We start from the raw sequence: 18,998 nt of genomic DNA on the forward strand, positions 1-18,998 counted from the left end.
AATTGTTTATACGGTAACTAACTTTTTAGAGGAACAGCCAAAGTGGCAGCATGGGTTTACACTCCTACAAGCAATTAAGGGTTCCGATTTCTCCCCATTTTCACAAAAACTTGTTACTATGCTTTTTATTATAGCCAGCCTGTGGGTGTGATGTGCTATCGCCTTGTTATTTTGATTTACATTTCTGTAATAATTAGCAATGTTGAGCACTTTTTCATGTGCCGATTGGGTTATGACCATTTGTATATCTTCTTTGGAAAAATATCTATTCAAAAGTCCTTTGTCCACTTTAAAATTAGATTTTATTATTACATTGTAAGATTTCTTTATATATTTTGGATACTAGCCCCTTATCAGACTTTAAAAAATATATATATATAGTTTCCTCTTCTTTCTCTCGAACTCTGGACAATGTTGGACCTAAAGTTTAGTTTCCTAATTTCTTATTTTTTCATCTCTCCTTTGTTTTGGTATGTACATGTATTTGTCTATATAACTACCTTTTGGGGGAGTCAATTTTTACTTTGTAATCTGTACTGAATTTTTGTTTTGACTGCCATTTTATGAGCGAGGTGCTAAAAAACATTGTGTGCCTGGTTGGGTGGGTTTGTTGACTGACTGACTTCACTGTCCAGATTAGGAGCTAGCAGACTTTGAGCAGCTCCAAATGTAATTGTTACAAGTCTTCTCTGGCATATTAGATTTCTGTAGAAGGGATCTATTAATCTCTCCTCAGGAGGGTATAATCGTGGCTGCCTGAGAGCTAGATGGGAGAGGGCCTGCATGTCTCCATATCTATGTCTATATGATATTCAGAATTTTTCTTAATCTGCATTTTCAGGGTTTCTACTCTTCCTTGTCTTTTGAGTCTGGTACAGATTTCCCAGAGAATAACTCTCATTTTCCATGGAGGTGGAAGAAGTGTAGACCTTGTAATTTGAGGAGAGGACCTAAGTATTTAACTCTGTTTTCTGGATTTCAGTTATCTGCCTCATTGGTCTTTTGAGGTGCTTGGCACCTCTAATTCCCTGGCTTTTAGGGGGCTCTGTGGGGCAAATCAGCATGATCAGTATCTCCCTTTTGCCAGCATTTGGTTTTTGCCTTCTTAGTCTACACAGATCACCAAGTCAGCAACAATTTGTCCACATTGTCAGGCTGGTAGTTCCCCAAGGATCCTTGTGCAAATTACCCTCCATCCCTTTGGGATATCTTAAGGTGGATGAGGATTGATGCCCCTCAGGCCAGAAAGGAGGTGAACTTAATAAAAGAACAGCCAATGGCAGGAGTTGTCCTGCCACTTAATTTTACAGGAAAAAGGATTAATAAGGGTTAGCCAGCAGAGGAGAGAGGCACACAGTTGTGGAAGATATGGCAGTAAGGGATTTGTATGAACAGTGTCTCACATTCTTGGTTCCTTCTTGTTCCACTTATTTCTAGGTAACTCCAGTTGGCCTTACACTAAACTTCCTCACATTCTTCAGTGGCCTGGTCGACTTCATGCACCTAGATCCCAAGAAAGCTGGAACATATTTCTCAAATCAAGCAGTAAGAAATGTTTTCTTTTCTTTTCTTTTCTTTTCTTTTCTTTTCTTTTCTTTTCTTTTCTTTTCTTTCTTTTTTGTTTCTTTCTCTCTCTCTTTCTCTCTTTCTCTCTCTCTCTCTTTCTCTCTTTCTCTCTTTCTTTCTATTTTTTTTTAAAGAAATGTTTTCTTGATTCCAGTTGTATCCCAGACAGCTGTCCAGTATTACAGTTAGCTATGAACAGATCCTAGGGCTGCATGTGTGCAGATGTTAGAGGCGGTGAGGGGAATAAAAGGCGTTTTGGAAGGACCACAGGAAGCCACTGTGGTTATTTCTGTGGACTGAGATTAAAGAAGGAGTCTCGGCAACTTAAAGATGGCAACTTACAGTTTGTATTTCTTACTCTTTTATATAGTTTGATCCAGGGAATGGGTGGGTAATGAATCTTTTGCTGTTAAAGTGTTTTAAGAAGTATATTTAACATAAAAGAACAAAATATACATTTAAATTAAAAAACATGGTTTAAAAATGCTATGGATAAAGTAAATCCAATGTTGGAAAAATTTTATTTATTTTTAAAAAAATTTTGTTTCTTTTAGAGGGAGAGAATGAGTGCACATGTGAGTGTGAGCTGGGGGAGGGGTAGGAGGAGAGGGGGAAAGAATCGCAAGCAGACTCTGCACTGAGTATGGAGGCCCATAAGGGGTCATCTCATGACCCTGAGATCATGACCCTAAGCTGAATCAAGAGACAAGACAGTCAACTAACTGAGCAACCTAGGCAGCCTGAAAAAATTTTATTGTTATTTTTAAAATTTATTTTTTAAAGATTTTATTTATTCATTTGAGAGAGTGAGAGCACGAGCAGAGGAGGAACAGAGGGAGAGGGAGAAGCAGACTCCCTCCTGAGCAGGGAGCTTGATGTGGGGCTTGATACGAGGACCCTGGGATCATGACCTGAGCCGAAGGCAGATGCTTAATGAACTAAGCCACCAAGGTGCCCCTAAAAAGTTTTTTAATGGTGCACTTGGTTAAAATATTGGAAGGTTATGGGACATCTGTCTGGGTGTCTCAGTGGCTGAGTGTCTGCCTTCGGCTCAAGTGGTGATCCTGGAGTCCTGGGATCGAGTCCTGTATCGGGTTCCCACCAAGGAGCCTGCTTCTCCCTCTGCCAGTGTCTGCCTCTCTTTCTGTGTGTCTTGTGAATAAATAAATAGAATCTTTAAAAAATATATTGGAAAATAATACAGTCAAGTGTTAATAATGATTAACTCTGGCTGATTTTTCTACATTTTCTGTAGTGATTTTGAGTATTTGGGAAGAAAGTCCCAATATATGTTATTCAGAGTTTTAAAAAGAATCCTAAAATAATTTTTTTCTTTTTTTTTTTTGTTTTTTTTGTTTTTAACAGTAATATATGCTACGAGAGTCTAGAGAGATCTACTTCTTATCTAAACAGGTTTTCCCACCACTTAGTGATAATATTAACTTTTTGGTGAACATTTTTCTAGTAACCTTTTCTCCTTATGATCATATTTATGTACAAAGTGCAGACATTTTACATACTGTAACCTTGTAATCAGAGCAGGCTATTTCTGGTGTTTTTCAGATGAGCCTCTGATACAGCAACACCAGTCGTGGCTTCTGGTACATATGCATTATTAGCCTCATAGTGTTGAGGGGACCTAGTATGTTTTCCGGGCCTTGAGTAAACAGATTTAGTTGCACATAGTTCCTCTGGGACGTTTCGTTTGAATTTTCCACATGCTCCTTGATCGCATAAGCTGATACTAGGACTTCCATCCGTAACCTGGTCAGCACATGTGGAGTCTCAACCTCTGAAAGTGTGCTCTGGGTGCCTTATCTCCTGTATGCCTCCTCCTGTTCATTATTCTCTTTCCCTTGTCTAGGTAAGAGCCTGTGTTCTCTGTGTCCATCCTCGAACCAGGGCCGTGCGGCTGAGCCTGCGCCCCATCTTCCTGCAGCCTGGGCGCTCACTCACCCGGCTCTCCTGCCAGCACCTGGGAGCTGTGCTGGATGATGTTCCTGTGCAGAGCTTTTTCAGCAAGGCTGGGGCCACCTTCAGGCTGAAGGATGGGGCACTGGCCTATGCTCGGGTGAGGAGAGGTTTGTGGGCCATACGATTTCTGTCCTGACTACTCAGCTCTGTTGTTGTAACCAGAAAACAGCCATAGAGAGTATGTACATGAAAAGGCATGGCCACGTTCCAGTAAAACGTTTATTTGTGAAAATAGGCCCTAACTCGTCAGCTGTAGTTTACTGACCCATGATCTAGACTTTTCTCTGACCTTTTATTCTTTGATGGTAAAGAGCAGTGTTTTAGAGAATTATTTTAAAAGGAAATCAATAGTGTTTTTATGGGAGGTGATAAATGTGTTGAGTCTTGTCAACGTGCTTTCATATCTGCTTGCCTCAGATCTACTGTGTCTGGCTTGCTATTAATCACTTGGTACTTTGTAGCTCAGCCATCTCTCCGATTCTAAGAACATCTTCAATGCTGAGGCCTACAAACCAGGGAACATTCACAAGTGTAGAATCATTGATTACAGCCAAATGGATGAGATGGTGTTGCTCTCTCTGAGGCCGTAAGTCTGTCATCAACATGTGTGGGGGTCTGTAGAAGTGTGTTCCTCTCTGGATGCATGTTCATTTTCTCCTGGCCTGATTTGGTGAGGGTTTTCTTGCCTGCCAGCATGATTTTGTTAGCCCTGAATTTTAGGTAGCCTCTTCCCTAGCTTATTTAATAATGTATTGTCTTTTTTTCTAGGTCTATTATTGAATCTCAGTACTTTAGATATCATGACATCAAACCTGGGGCATTAGTAAAGGTAAGAATCTAGCATCTCGTCAGATACTCTTCCATCTTTAGGCATTCTTTAGTTCATGGGTTAACTGTCAGCTCATTAGGTCTCATGTGAACACACTTAAAGTCAGGTTCCTTGCCTCTGCCTGTTAACTGGACTTTCTTTTTTTTTCCCCTTGGGTAATGTAATTCATTTCAAGATAAAGTTTTAATAGCATCCCCCAAATACCCAGAGGCAGTAGGTCAGAAATCTTGGGATTTGATGGTGTTTATTAGATTAGATCAAAAGTTAGTTGTGGGACGCCTGGTTGACTCAGCTGTTGAGCGTTTGCCTGCGGTTCAGGGCATGTTCCCAGGATGCGGGATTGAGTCCCACATCGGGCTCTCTGCGGGGGGCCTGCTTCTCCCTCTGCCTGTGTCTGTGCCCCTCTCTGTCTCTCTCATAAATTAATTAATTAAAAAAAAGAAGTTGTGTGGTAATTGAACTCCTGGGGTGTTAGTAAGAAGTCACTTGCAGTTGCCTCGCCTGTCCAACTGTTTATTTTTATTTTTAAGAGACAGAGAGAGAGAGGCAGAGACACAGGCAGAGGGAGAAGCAGGCTCCATGCAGGGAGCCCAACACAGGACTCGATCCCAGGTCTCCAGGATCATGCCCTGGGCCAAAGGTGGTGCTAAACCGTTGAGCTGCCCGGGCTGCCCATGTCCATCCATTTAACCCCCAGTTGAGCAGATCTCTTTTGTAGAGTTTGTTCCTTAGGAGACATAGTCCCCTCCTTCAGAGAATGTGCTTGTGAAGTAGACAGAACATACTCCCACAAAAAGATGTGACGGTACCCGTTAACAAACTAGATTGCATTCAAGTCAGTGTGTGTGGTGTGTGCTTTACCCCATGACATTTGGGCTAATAGGCAATCAGCTTGGGAAGCTAAGTTTCAAAAGAGAGATATGACCTGCTTTGTTGTAAGAGGTAGAGGAAAAAAGCCATTCTTGAGGAATGATGGCTACTTTTCTTTGTACTTCCTAGGGCACAGTGCTGACCATAGAGCCATATGGGATGCTGGTGAAGGTGGGTGAGCAAATCAGAGGCTTGATACCTCCCATGCACCTGGCTGACATCCTGATAAAGAATCCAGAGAAGAAGTACCACATTGGGGATGAGGTCAAGTGCCGGGTGAGCCTCCTGAAGGGTCTCATTGGGGTTTAGACCAGATGGGAAAAAAGCAGTGCTTCTCAGATAAAGTTTCTACCCTTTTTCACAAAATGACCGTATAACATCTCTGGTGCTATGTCTGGCATTGAGAAGAGAAAACTGATCTCTGCCCTTTAGAGTTGCATGATATGATTGAGAGTTAAAATATTCATACATGAAGTGAGCAAGTCACTGTGTGACCTTTTGTCACATGGTTTGGTTCAGGTTATATGCTATGATCATATCTCAAAGGAGAGGTGAGGGTGGGCTGGGCCAGCAAGAATCATTGATGATATCTGGGCAGCTGGATAGCTGAGTTGGTTAAGTATCTGCCTTCAGCTCAAGTCATAATCTCAGAGTCCTGGGATCTAGTCCCACATTGGGCTCCTTGCTCAATGAGGAGTCTGCTTCTTGCTCTTCCTCTCCCTCTGCTCATGTTCAAAAAAAAAAAAATTGATATTAATAGCAACCACCATGTAAAATGTATTTTGTGCCTGGGCCCATGACATGCACTATGTCATTTCATCCTTAAAATGACCCCATAAAGTACTGTTATCCTCATTTTACAGGTGGGGAAATTAAAGCTTAGGAAAGTGAAGTCACATAGCTTGCCCCAAATCACACAGCTGATAAATAAACGGCAGAACCAGTTTTCATATTCAGGTCTCTGTGACAATAATGACTTCTACATTTCTGGCAGAGGTGGCACTTGAACTAGAAAGGATTTGAGGAGGAGCAAGGGTTGTATCAGGCACAGAAATATCCAAACCAAGCTGCCAAACCTTGAGTGGTTTATAATAAAACTTTGAATCCCAAGAGAAGCTTCACAGAGTTGTGAAATTTAAATGTGAAACACGGGGGATCCCTGGGTGGCTCAAGCGGTTTAGCGCCTGCCTTCGGCCCAGGGCGTAATCCTGAAGTCCTGGGATCGAGTCCCACATCGGGCTCCCTGCGTGGAGCCTGCTTCTCCCTCTGCCTGCGTCTCTACCTCTCTCTCTCTCTCTCTGTGTTTCATGAATAAATAAGTAAATAAAATATTTTAAAAAAATAAATGTGAAACACAGTGCTTAATATAGGGCCTGGTGTGTGGGCACTCACAGTGTGCGATTTTCTTTTCATTTTATTTCATTATTGAGTCAAAAAAGATATTGACCACCCATTGGTGCATAATTTTATAGCAGTGGAATCAGGAAGTTTAGATATAAAGGAACTTGTCTACCCTCAAGGAGATGGATGAGAGGGATGAGAGATGGTCGGATCTCTCAGTCTTAGTTTATAGCTAACACATAACAGTCCCGAGGTGGTAAATTGGCTCATTTTTCATTCTGTTATGCAAGTTGCATGTGGTCTGGGAGGGAGCTGAGGCACTATTGAAGTAACTGACAGGACTGTGGAGGTGCAGTGAGGCAGTGAGGATTACACAGGCCCAGGAGGGAACGTGCAGGAGGAAGTACAGTTGAAGTAGGTGGATACTCCCCAGATGGTCATCCCTCAGGGAATGGGGAGGATCCACAGCTGAGAGTATTCTCAGAGGGCGAGAGATAACAGATTCTTAGGAAGTGGCCGTGGCCTTCGGGTTCACAGGTTGCAGAAGCCAGTCCAGTGGCTCTCTTGACAATGGGTGACTTGATAACAACCATTATCTTTCCCCCTAGGTTTTGCTTTGTGATCCTGAAGCCAAAAAGCTAATGATGACCCTGAAGAAAACCCTGATTGAGTCTAAACTGCCTGCCATTACCTGCTATGCTGATGCCAAGCCTGGTCTGCAGACGCACGGCTTCATCCTCCGGGTCAAGGACTATGGGTGCATTGTGAAGTTCTACAACGATGTGCAGGGACTGGTGCCCAAGCATGAGCTCAGTGCCGAGTATGTCCCTGACCCAGAGAGGGTCTTTTACACTGGCCAGGTAACCCTTTCCTTGGACAGGCCCATAGCCTTGTGACCCTATGAACATAGACTTGAAAAGAGGAGTAGTGGGGGGACTACTTTTCAAGGGAGAAGGAAGGAGCACATAGGGCAGTGGGCTTGAGCCAGCTAAGTGAAGGAGATGTGGAAAAGAGCCAAGAGAAACCCTCAGGAGGGTTCAGTAGAAGCTGGCAAACTAAGAGGCCTGAGCCCATAACCTGGAAGAAATAAATTAGTCTTTCCCTAAAACAAACATACTGGTGTCCCTCACATCAGAATTGTTCTGAGGTTACTGTCACCACAAGGTGGCAGTGCCATAAAACTAGTCAGTCTGAATCTATCTAGGAAAAATAATATTTTAAAATTTGGTGTTGTACCATAAATTTATTCACGTTTTCTTTTCAGCCAGAGGGCTGACTTGGGGGAATTCTGTGTATCTTTCAGTACATTTCTTTCCACTGCCTTCTGATCTAATCCCAGGTCTTAGCACATCTCCCTCTGCATTATTTGTGCAGGGCAGCTCTCTCCAGGGCCTGACCAGTCTGCTGGGAAGAGTTAGCCAGGCAAATGTGGTTTCTCACTAGGTGGTGAAGGTTGTAGTGCTGAACTGTGAGCCGTCCAAAGAGAGGATGCTTTTGTCCTTCAAGCTGTTGGGTGATCCAAAGAAAGAGCATACGGGACACAGTCAGAAGAAAAGAAGAGCCATTAGTGTTGGACAGGTACCTGGACTTCTCCAAACAAGCTATTTTAGTTTATGCAGTAGAAAGTAGGTTGCCAGTGACATGGACACTGGGACCCATGGAGGGAAAGATCAAGGTAGCTAGATAAGATTCTGGGGCCAGAGAGAATTGAGGGTCTTGAAAGAGGGTTCTTTTGGTGTGTCAGAGCAAATGGAAGCTGTCTAGGAAAAAGCGCCATCCTTGTATGGCTTTTCAGCAGTGTACTACTGTTCTCATTCCTCTCTGGTCTCCAGGACCAGCCTGCAAGACTGCCTTTCCCCTGGGACTTGGTGGGTGGAGTGACTTGGGAGAAGAGCCATGTGAGCACACAGTTGGGTCCTGGAGGGTGTGTGAATGCCTGCAGGGTCTTTGAGGGCAGTGGTGTGGGGTGTGGAAGAAAGCTACTTCTCTGATCTTGACCTCTCAATGATCCCTGGGGTGGGAACTTGATGCCTCTAATCTCCACCTGAGCCAGATGTGGTTGCTGTCTGCTCAAGACAAATACTATTTTTTTTTTTTTTGTCTTTCTCTTCCTGAGTAGTTGGTGGATGTGAAGGTTTTAGAGAAGACCAAAGATGGGCTGGAAGTGTCTGTCCTGCCCCATAACATCCCTGCTTTCCTCCCCACACCTCATCTCTCGGACCACGTCGCCAATGGCCCTCTGTTGTATCACTGGCTCCAGGCTGGCGACACCCTTCACAGAGTACTTTGTCTGAGCCAGAGTGAGGGACGTGTTGTATCCTTTACTGGTATCTGGTGAGCTATGGGCCCTTTGGGGAAGACTCTAGGTTCAGCTCTGCTCTTAATTGGAAACTCCATGGGAAAGAGGCAGTCATTTGACTTTAGAAATACCACCATAAAATCAGACCAGACCTGTTCTTTCCCTTTCTTCCTCTGGTGGAATGAGGCTGAAGTCCTATCAGCAGATGCTGGTCAGGGCAGAGTAGGAGTCCAGGATGTTGGAGTAGAGGCCGTGTGGCCTGCCAGGTCCAGCAGAATATTGCTTTCTCAGACACTCAGTCCTTGCCCCTTGAGCTGAAACAATTAATAAGGTAGCCTCTGTCCTTCTTCCTACCCCCACCCCCACCTACCTGCCGGCCCCCATGGGGGCTCAGAGTATTCCCTTTGGTCTTGGTGTGCACACTTCGAAGGAGAACACTGCCTCTTTTGTCACAGAATGTAAAATAAAATCTCACTAGAGTGAAGATAGAGGAGGTGAGATAGGGTGGATTAGTATGAAGATTGTGGAGGATCCTGTCATGGTCAGTCCAACTGCCAAACCACAAAGATGAGCCAGTCCCTTTTTGGTCCTCTTCAGTAATCTGGAGATAAATTAATAAGGAAAGGAAGAACACTGGTTCTTAAACTTGAATGTGTGTCAGAATCACCTGGAGGCCTTATTCACACAGCTTGCTGGGCCCCACCCCCAGAGTTTGTAATTCAGTAGGTATAGGACAGTGCTTAGGAATTTGTATTTCTGACAAGTTCCAGGTGATGTTAATGCTGCTGGTCTGCACGCTTAGAGTGTCTTTGTAGCAGCAGAGCCTGTAGAGTAGAAAAAGGAATTGGAGAGATGAATATTTCATCTGCCCTTTCTGGAATGTTCCTTGATGAAGTGTCATTAGCTCCTTTGTAGGAAGCCAGCTTTGGTCTCCACAGTGGAGGGTGGCCAGGATCCTAAGAACTTCGCAGAAATCCATCCTGGGATGCTGCTCATCGGTTTTGTGAAGAGCATCAAGGACTATGGTGTGTTTGTCCAGTTCCCGTCAGGTCTCAGTGGACTGGCCCCTAAAGCTGTAAGTTCAGCTCTATGCATGAGAGCCTTCGGGAGAGATATTAGGAGCCTGAGGGTGAGAAGGAGCAGGATATCTTAATCCCTTGCAAGATTTTCAGGGACAAGGCAAAAAGGAGTCTGCATGAGGAGAATGGGCCTGAGATTCTTGCCCAGCCATGTGTCCTGGAGGAAGTGGCATCTTTACTTCACAGTACAGCGTTGGGTAGGTGGGCAGGGACTGTGAAGACTTTAGTGAACTTATACTCTCAGCAAGTATAGACATGGAAGTTAATTTTGCTGAGCAGCTGAGTAAAAGTTTTGCAACCTCCTAGGGTTTTTGAAGTGTCATGGTGCTGGAATACCTTTGAAAGGATCCCCTCCACCACGATGTCATCGAATTCATAAACTTTTCATACGCAAAAAGTCTTAATGACCCCATAGTTGAATGCCTCATGCTGCTGACTAAACAGACCCAGAGTCGAGAGGACTCTTAGCGAAGTCAGTGTTAAGACAGTGGATGAGCAAATGGCCTGTAGTTTATTTATAAATACTTCTTCCTTTCCACAATTTTGTCTCCCTGATATATTCCCTGAGTGGATGTCATAGCGAAGTCAGTGTAAAACGGTGGATGAGCAAATGGCCTGTAGTTTATTTATAAATACTTCTTCTCTTCCATAGTTTTGTTTCCCTGACATATTTCCTGGGTGGATGTCATTTACATCCCCTGTCAGGACAAGTTTAAAAATGAGAGAAGAGGGGAAACCTATGGAAATATGCATAGGACAGGCCAGAGGGTTACCATCCAGGGTTAGAGACATGGATGGCTTGTTCTTCTCACTTGCCAATGATGTGCCTCCTTGGGTGGGTGCCCTCTAGAAGTCTGGGTTGGACAGCCAGGGCCTCATATAGTTTTCTGGAAGGGGATTAGAGAGAGCTGTGTTCAGAGAGGGCTGAGGGGTTTTCCTGGCTTCCATCTCTCTCCACTCCTCCCTCACATCCTTTTCTGGGGGCATTAATTAAGTTGCCTTGGTAGAGACTTAATGTCTTTATTTTCTGCCCACTTGTTAGATCATGAGTGACAAGTTTGTGACTTCTACAAGTGACCACTTTGTTGAGGGGCAGACAGTGGTTGCAAAGGTGACCAACGTGGATGAGGAGAAGCAGCGCATGCTGCTCTCGCTGCGTCTGTCAGACTGCGGTCTGGGGGACCTGGCTACCACCAGCCTCCTCCTCCTCAGCCAGTGCCTGGAAGAGCGGCAGGGTGTGCGCAGCCTCATGAGCAACCGAGGTGGGGACATAGGGGTGGAGGGTGAGGGTCGGGTGGGGAGTGTCTGTTGTAAATCATACGTGTCTCTTCCAATAAGTTGTTGGGTTTCCCAGATAAAAGCAATTTTAAAAAACAAAAATTAAACTTTTTTTTTTTTTTAAAGATTTATTTACTTATTTTAGAGAGAAAGAAAGAGCACACGAGTGGGAGGGGCAGAAGGAGAGAGCGTCTCAAACAAGCTTTGTGGTCAATTTGATCTCACGACCCTGAAATCACAATCTGAGCCGAAACTAAGAATCTGATACTTACCGACTGTGCCACCCAGGCACCTACCCTTTTTAATGGGAGTATAACCAGTATAAAGTGCCTAAATCATTTAGGGTACAGTCTAGTAAATGTTTATGAAACGAATGCCTTTGTTTAACTACTACCTAGATTCAGATAAAGATCATTACTAGCATTCCAGAGGTCCCCCTTGTACTATCTTCCAGACCAAAATCAAAATTCCTTTTAGTTCTGTGACCTCAGGTTTGTATTTGTTGTGAATCCATTCGCCTCTTCACTTGTTCTTTTATTCAGCAAATACCTGGTAGATGATAGAATGGAACAGGGACCTGCTAGAAGTCTATGAGGGGTTATTCTGTTGGATCTTCCTAAGTTTTGAACCATCAGGTAGGATTATTGAAATCTTGATGGGATTTGGGAATATGAAGCTTGAGAAGGTAGATTCCAAGCAGAAGCAACGAAAATTCAGAAACCAAAGGGAAGTGTGTGTTTGTGGTATTTGTTGGGTATTTTCATAAATTATGACCAAGTAGGATTAGCAGAGGCACAGGTTTCTCTCCCTGCGATAGGAGTGTTCATGGGTATCTACCCTCCAGTGCTTTTTACCTTCCCAGTGGTCTGTTGTTCTCTGTAACAGCACATTTCCAAAGGAAAAGAATGGTGAGTATTGTTTGTCTGTTAATCCCCATTTCCTTCGGGTCTCTGGCAGACTCTGTGTTGATCCAGACGCTGGCTGAGATGACCCCAGGGATGGTCCTTGACCTAGAGGTACAGGAGGTGTTGGAGGATGGCTCTGTGGTGTTCAGTGAGGGCCCGGTGTCTGGCCTGGTCCTGAGGGCCAGCAAATATCATCGAGCAGGTAAGCACTTCTGTCTCGCCCCTCATGGTTTGTGGGGGAAATTCTTTGCTAACTGTTCCCACACTTGAATACAGAATTTCCAAATACATAGTGTAGAGGAGCTGATTCAGTAGAAAATTTTGGCATCCCTGTCTTGTGTTCATGTAAATCAAGATAACTGACAGCAAGCTACAGAAGGTTTAAGTGTAAATCCTTTTATAATTGGGTAAATCTAGATTTTTGTATATCATGTTGCGTAAATTAAGGCACACCTGAAACTTGAATTATGGGAGGTAGACTTTTGGTTTTTCCTAGCCCAGATAGACCCAGGACAGACGTCCTCTTTTTTGTGGCCAAGGGGCTTGTGGGGCTCTTGGAGAGATGCTTTCTTCCCTCTTCCACAAGGATGCTCATGTTGTGTTTGGTTCTGCACTGCAGGGCAAGAGGTGGAGCCTGGGCAGAAAAAGAAAGTTGTCATCCTAAATGTTGATATGTTGAAGTTGGAAGTACATGTTTCCCTTTGTCACGATTTGGTGAATAGAAAACCTAAAAAGGTAAGCTTGTGATGACTCCATTCCTGTGATTTCAAAGGCATTACACAGCTCTTCAGCCCCACACACTTTGCTCAGGGGTTCTAATGCAAATGCCTGTGGATAAGGTGATCGTATACCTGGATTTTTGTGGGTTGTTGTTCCACTTCTCGTCTTGGTGTGGTTATTTTTTTTTATTATTTTTTTTATTTTTAAAGATTTTATTTATTTATTGAGACAGAGAGAGAGAAAGAGAGAGAGGCAGAGACACAGGCAGACGGAGAAACAGGCTCCACGCAGGGTGCCGGACATGGGACTCGATCCTGGGTCTCCAGAATCACAACCCGGGCTGCAGGCGGCACCAAACCGCTGCGCCACCGGGGCTGCCCTCTTGGTGAGGTTATTAATGGCATTGACTTTCACTCTGATACCAGTGATAAATTGTGTGGTCACCCTGTCTTCAGGGCCGGGTAGATAATGTAAATGAGTGAAGTGCACATGGCCAGCCCACAAGGAGGCAGAGAGGATTCAGGTCCATCTACTCCTTGCCAGGTGGGAATATCTGCATCTAGTGTTGCTGAGCCTAATTTTTAAGAGAAGGCAGGATTTGATTTTTATTTTTATTTTTTTTATAAACGTGGGAAATGTTGGAAATTTTGTCTTTTAAGACCTGTGACCCAAACAACACATGCCTATGTGTAGTTCTCTCCTCTAGGCTGCTCATCCACACCCATCCAAAACAAAAGCTAAGTCCCAGGGATTCTGGTGTGGTGCCTTGAGTTTAGTCAGGTCACATCAGTGACAGGAGGAGAAGCTAGCTCGAGGGAGTGAAAGCTAGTCTGTTACAACTCATACTAGCCCTGGGTCTCCTGGACTCAGAGCACTTTCCCAGCCCTGCCTGCCCAGTGGGTGATGACCAAACACTTGTGCCTTATAAGAAGTGGGGATGTTGGGTTTTTTCTGTTTTCCAGCTGAAGAAAGGCAGTGAGCACCAAGCAATTGTGCAGCACTTGGAGGAGTCCTTTGCTGTCGCCTCCTTGGTAGAGACTGGCCACCTGGCAGCTTTCTCCCTGACCTCTCACCTCAATGACACCTTCCGCTTTGACTCAGAGAAGTTGCAAGTGGGACAGGGTGTCTCCCTAACCCTCAAGACCACAGAACCAGGAATGACTGGTTTTCTTTTGGCCGTTGAGGGGCCAGCTGCTAAGAGGACTGTGAGACAGACCCGGAAGGACTCTGAGACAGTTGATGAAGATGAGGAAGCAGATCCAGCTCTGGTTGTGGGGGCTGTAAAGAAGCACACCCTATCCATTGGGGACATGGTCACAGGCACTGTCAAGTCTATTAAGCCCACCCACGTGGTTGTGACCCTGGAAGATGGCATCATTGGCTGTATTCATGCCTCCCACATTCTAGATGATGTTCCAGTGGGCACATCTCCTACTGCCAAGTTGAAAGTTGGGAGGACAGTCACTGCCCGAGTGATTGGTGGGAGAGATATGAAGACGTTCAAGTATGGAGGCTTCAGGAGATGGGCTGGTTTTGGGGGGAGATTGTAGTAATCGTGGGAGAAGGAATGGGCACTGAGGCAAGCTCTAAAAAGTTGTTCATGAATTGGATTTTCTTCTAGTTAAGAGAAATGTTCACCAAAGGAATCCTTTTACTTTTTCCTGGTTTTTAAAAAAATAGCATCTTGTGTAGTGGTTAAAACTGTTAGTTTAAAGTGAGAGAGACCTGGGTTTGCATTCCAGATTTGCCACTTAAAATTGTGTGACCATGACTTAGGTAGTTACTTAACTCTGAGTTTTGTTTTCCTAATTTGTAAAGTGAGAGTACGGGTGGTTAGTACCTTTTTTGCAGAGTTTGAGGGAATATCTGGTATGCAGTGTGCCTAGCAGGTTGCCTGACACAGTTATTGCTCAGTATACATCAGAGGTTATTGTAATCCATCCTCCACTGCATACCTTAATCATACTCCTTTTCTTTAAATCTGCTTGCAATATTGTTATTGTAGCAGAAATCTTTGCTATAGTAAAAAAAAGCAAAATAATTAAGTCTATAATTTGCATACTAATTTCAGTAGCGACTCTTTCTAGACCTGTTTTCTAACTTTCAGATCATAGTGAAAGAGTTGGAGAATACAGTCTGGAAGGAAAATTCTGTTCAGGGTTTTTTAATGAGAAAATACTAGAAGATCAGATGAGCCAGATCCTCAACATTTACTACAGAGAATGAGAGGAAGCCCTCAGGCCTGACAAATTACCAGTGGGCAGAATGGCAGTGGAGCAGGTGGCTTTTAAGCTTGGTTTTGTGGGTATAGAGAGAAAATCTGATCACCAGAGAATGGCAGTATGGAGAATAAGAGAAATGATTTGGCCTTATTTCTTTCTCCAGGTTTCTTCCAATAAGTCATCCCAGATTTATTCGAACCATTCCGGAGCTGAGTGTCCGGCCAAGGTGAGGGGAACCCCAGCAGCATGGTCTCATGGAAAGACTGTGGAGTTTAGAGTCAGGAACCTGAGTTCTAGTCTAGATTTTGCCGGTGTTTTGACTTCTTGTGCCTCTCTCTGTCCAGGTTGTCTTTTTTCTCTAATAAGGAAATTTTATCTGGCTCTGATAGGGCTAGTTGAAGGGATTTTATGAAACTTAATGTAAAAGCTGTAATTAGAGATTAAAAGGCTGATTACAGTTCTGTTTGTCAGCATGTAACAAAAGAAACATTTTTGCTCTCAACCCAATTTTCTAGGACTCAGTAATTCCAAAAATAAACAACATACAGCCAAGAAAATGCCCATTCTTTGAGTGTAGAGACTACTTCTTGGTGACTGGAATTTTTTTTTTTTTAAGATCTTTTATTTATTTATTCATGAGAAACACACACATAGAGAGAGGCAGAGACACAGGCAGAGAGAGAAGCAGGCTCCACGCAAGGAGCCCGATGTGGGATCCGAACCCAGGAATCTGGGATTATGCCCTGAGCCAAAGGCAGGTGCTAAACCACAGAGCCACTCAGGTGTCCCTTTTTTCTTTTTTTTTTTTTTAAAGATTTTATTTATTCATTCATGAGAGACAGAGAGAGAGAGAGAGGCAGAGACACAGGCAGAAGGAGAAGCAGGCTCCATGCAGGAAGCCCAACGTGGGACTCGATCCCGGGTCTCCAGGATCAGGCCCTGGACCAAAGGTGGCGCTAAACCGCTGAGCCACCCGGGCTGCCCCCTACCCCCTTTTTAAGGATGACTGGAATTTTAGGTCATGTTTTAGTGGATTTCATAGAGGGATGTTCAGTGAGGGATTATATATAGAGGAAAATTAGTTTGTTTAGTGTTGGATCCAGTATGGGATCATTTTTTTCAGAGGATCTTAAGCATTTTGATTCATGGGCCTATTTCTGCTTCTTCCATTAAAAACCCAGCCTCTTGAAGTTAATAAGTCATCAATGCGTGAAGCTAGATATCTATGACTGAGAGAGTGGCCCTTTAGAGTCAGCAGTGGGATCCTCCGGGTTAAGTCTTTAGTGCCTAGGGTTATAAGGAAAGGGCCTCTTAAGTGACTTTTAGGGGGTAAGGTTTTTTGTTTGTTTGTTTTTAATGGTAGTTAACATACAGTGTTATATTAATTTCAGGTGTACAACATAGTGATTGGGCAGATCTGTACGCTCTGCTCACCATAGTATAGCTCCCATCTGTTACCATAAATGCTCTTACAGTACCATTGACTATATTCCCTATGCTGTACTATCATCCTTGTGACTTACTCATTCCATACCTGAAAGGCTGTATCTCCCACTCCCCTTCACCCATTTTGCCCATCTCACCACCTGCTTTCTCTCTGGCGACCATCAGTTCTCTGCATTTGTGGGTCTATTTCTGCTCACTGTGGTATTGATGTGTATTTCTCTGATGGCTAGTGATGTGAAGTACTTTGTCCTATGCTTACTGTTTTTTTTTTTTTTTTTTTAAGAGAAGGAGAAGTCAGAGGGGCAGAGGGAGAGAGAGAATCTTGCAGGCTGTACGCCCAGTGCTAGAACCCAACTCAGGCTCAGTTTCATGACATGACTTGAGCTGAAATTGAGAGTTGGACACTTAACTGGCTCAGCTACCCGGGCTCTCTGCTTTTGGTCATTCTTTTTTTTTAAAGATTTTATTTATTTGTTCATGAGAGACACACACAGAGAGAGGCAGAGACACAGGGAGAGGGAGAGAGAAACAGGCTCCATGCAGGGAGCCCGACGTGGGACTCGATCCTGAGTCTCTAGGATCACGCCCTGGGTTGAAGGCAATGCTAAACCACTAAGCCACCAGGGCTGCCCGTGTGTATGTGTTTTAAGAAATAACATTTTACACGTTTCCTTCCCTAGGCTTCTCTCTCTACCCTCAGAAGATGAATTACCCATTATTCATTTGATATATATCCAGCTCTTTCATAACTTTGTTTATATATATATATATATATGTATGTACTTATATATGTACAAAATGATTGTGTAGTTTTCAAGCTTAACATAAATGGCATGCTGTACTTAATGTTTGCAACTTGTTTTTCTCAAAATTTTGTTTTTGAGATCTGTTTTTGTGCCTATAGTTAAAATAGTAGTCCGTTTTATGAATGTGCCCAACTGTATATATTCTCCAACTCATGGAGGACGTTTAAGATTGTTTCCAGTTTTTCTTTTTTATAAATAATGCCAAAGGGAACATCTTGAACTTGTTCCTCTATGCATCTATGTAAGGATTTACGTAGGGTAGATTTACTGGAATATAAGGTACATGCATTTTTTTTTTTAAGATTTTATTTATTTATTCATGAGAGACACAGAGAGAGAGAGAGAGGCAGGAGACACAGGCAGAGGGAGAAGCAGGCTCCATGCAGGGAGCCTGATGTGGGACTCGATCCCCGGACTCCAGGATCACACCTTGGGCCAAAGCAGGTGCTAAACCACTGAGCCACCCAGGGATCCCCGGTACATGGATTTTTAACTTTACTAGTGTATGAAGGTTTCCATTTCTCTATTTACCAGTGCTTGCTATTATATGCTACAGTTTACCAACATTGTACCATTTTATTATTGAGCTTGAGTTTGTTTTAGACATCAACTTCAATTGGTAAGCTGGGCTGGGAGTCTATAATTGCTTTGAAGTGATTTGTGACTGAAAACCACATCCCCTTGTTGCTTTTCTGAGGAGAAAAAGTGATAATGGCAAGGTAGCATAGGGGACAGAGCCCTGGATTTTTGAGTCAGAGCCCTGACTTCAACTCCTGATTTAATAGCATAAAATTAATACCTGCCTCATTTACACATGAGATTATTGTCACATTCAGCAAGAGACTACAGTTCTGCAAACTAAAAAGCAATAGCTAAAGTATTACAAAAGAAGTAAAAACAATTTTGTTTCCTTAGTTTGTAAAGATTATCGTAGTTACCTACTTTATAGCTTGTTCATACCTAGGTAAATGAAATGGAAGAGATTGGCTCTCATGCAGGTATTTTGAACATTGCCCTTGGAGGAGAGAAGTGGGCATGTGGGAGGTATGCATGAATGAGGGGGCTACAGTCAATCCATGGCCATGTAGGGGAGGTGATTTCAAGCTAGAAACCTTACCCCAGAGGTTGGCATACTCTTTCCGTTGCTTTTCTGCAAACAGTGAGCTGGAGAAAGATGGCTGCACTGCTCTCAACACTCACTCTTCTAGCCACTTGGAGAAGATTAAACAGTACCAGGCTGGGCAGACTTTGATTTGCTTCTTGAAGAAGGTGAGTAGTGCACACCTGCAGTGTGAAGCCAGTCTTCTTTCAGAAGAAAAGGGGGAGAAGCTGGAGACAAGGGCCATTAGCACTAAGCATTTGAGTCTGTTTGCTACCCTGTTGGTTTGTGGGAGACCAGAAGCCTAATTGAGGAGCTAAAATTATAACTCACGAAACAATTGGCAACTCACAGTTCAACATATTTATAGATTAATTGTACAAAAGGGACAGAAAAAAAATATAGAGGAAGATTTAAAGTAAATGTGTTACTGGATTCTAGATTCTTGTCATACATCAAGTTCAGGTGCAGTGCACACAGAGTAATAGTACCTGCATGTCAGATTATATGTTCTAGCCTCCAGCGGAGCAGGAGTTCAAGAAAGGGAAGAGATCAGTGAAAACT

At 43.5% G+C, this 18,998-nt stretch overlaps 1 protein-coding gene across 2 annotated transcripts in view; it reads left to right on the forward strand.

Moving 5' to 3' along the window:
- Positions 1-18,998, forward strand: part of PDCD11 (programmed cell death 11) — a 44,259-nt gene that overhangs the window by 12,642 nt on the left and 12,619 nt on the right. For both annotated transcript variants that reach the window (XM_038578678.1, XM_038578679.1), the window contains exons 8-22: positions 1,438-1,545; positions 3,431-3,637; positions 4,002-4,126; positions 4,309-4,369; positions 5,369-5,515; positions 7,189-7,440; positions 8,024-8,158; positions 8,700-8,894; positions 9,784-9,954; positions 11,001-11,220; positions 12,194-12,343; positions 12,761-12,876; positions 13,824-14,365; positions 15,247-15,309; positions 18,496-18,604. In XM_038578678.1, the coding sequence (XP_038434606.1) occupies positions 1,438-1,545; positions 3,431-3,637; positions 4,002-4,126; positions 4,309-4,369; positions 5,369-5,515; positions 7,189-7,440; positions 8,024-8,158; positions 8,700-8,894; positions 9,784-9,954; positions 11,001-11,220; positions 12,194-12,343; positions 12,761-12,876; positions 13,824-14,365; positions 15,247-15,309; positions 18,496-18,604 (2,601 nt within the window). The remainder of the gene's footprint in view (positions 1-1,437; positions 1,546-3,430; positions 3,638-4,001; positions 4,127-4,308; positions 4,370-5,368; positions 5,516-7,188; positions 7,441-8,023; positions 8,159-8,699; positions 8,895-9,783; positions 9,955-11,000; positions 11,221-12,193; positions 12,344-12,760; positions 12,877-13,823; positions 14,366-15,246; positions 15,310-18,495; positions 18,605-18,998) is intronic.

This window comes from Canis lupus, chromosome 28 (genome assembly GCF_011100685.1).
Source record: "Canis lupus familiaris isolate Mischka breed German Shepherd chromosome 28, alternate assembly UU_Cfam_GSD_1.0, whole genome shotgun sequence".
In the NCBI taxonomy this organism is placed as follows: Eukaryota; Metazoa; Chordata; class Mammalia; order Carnivora; family Canidae; genus Canis; species Canis lupus.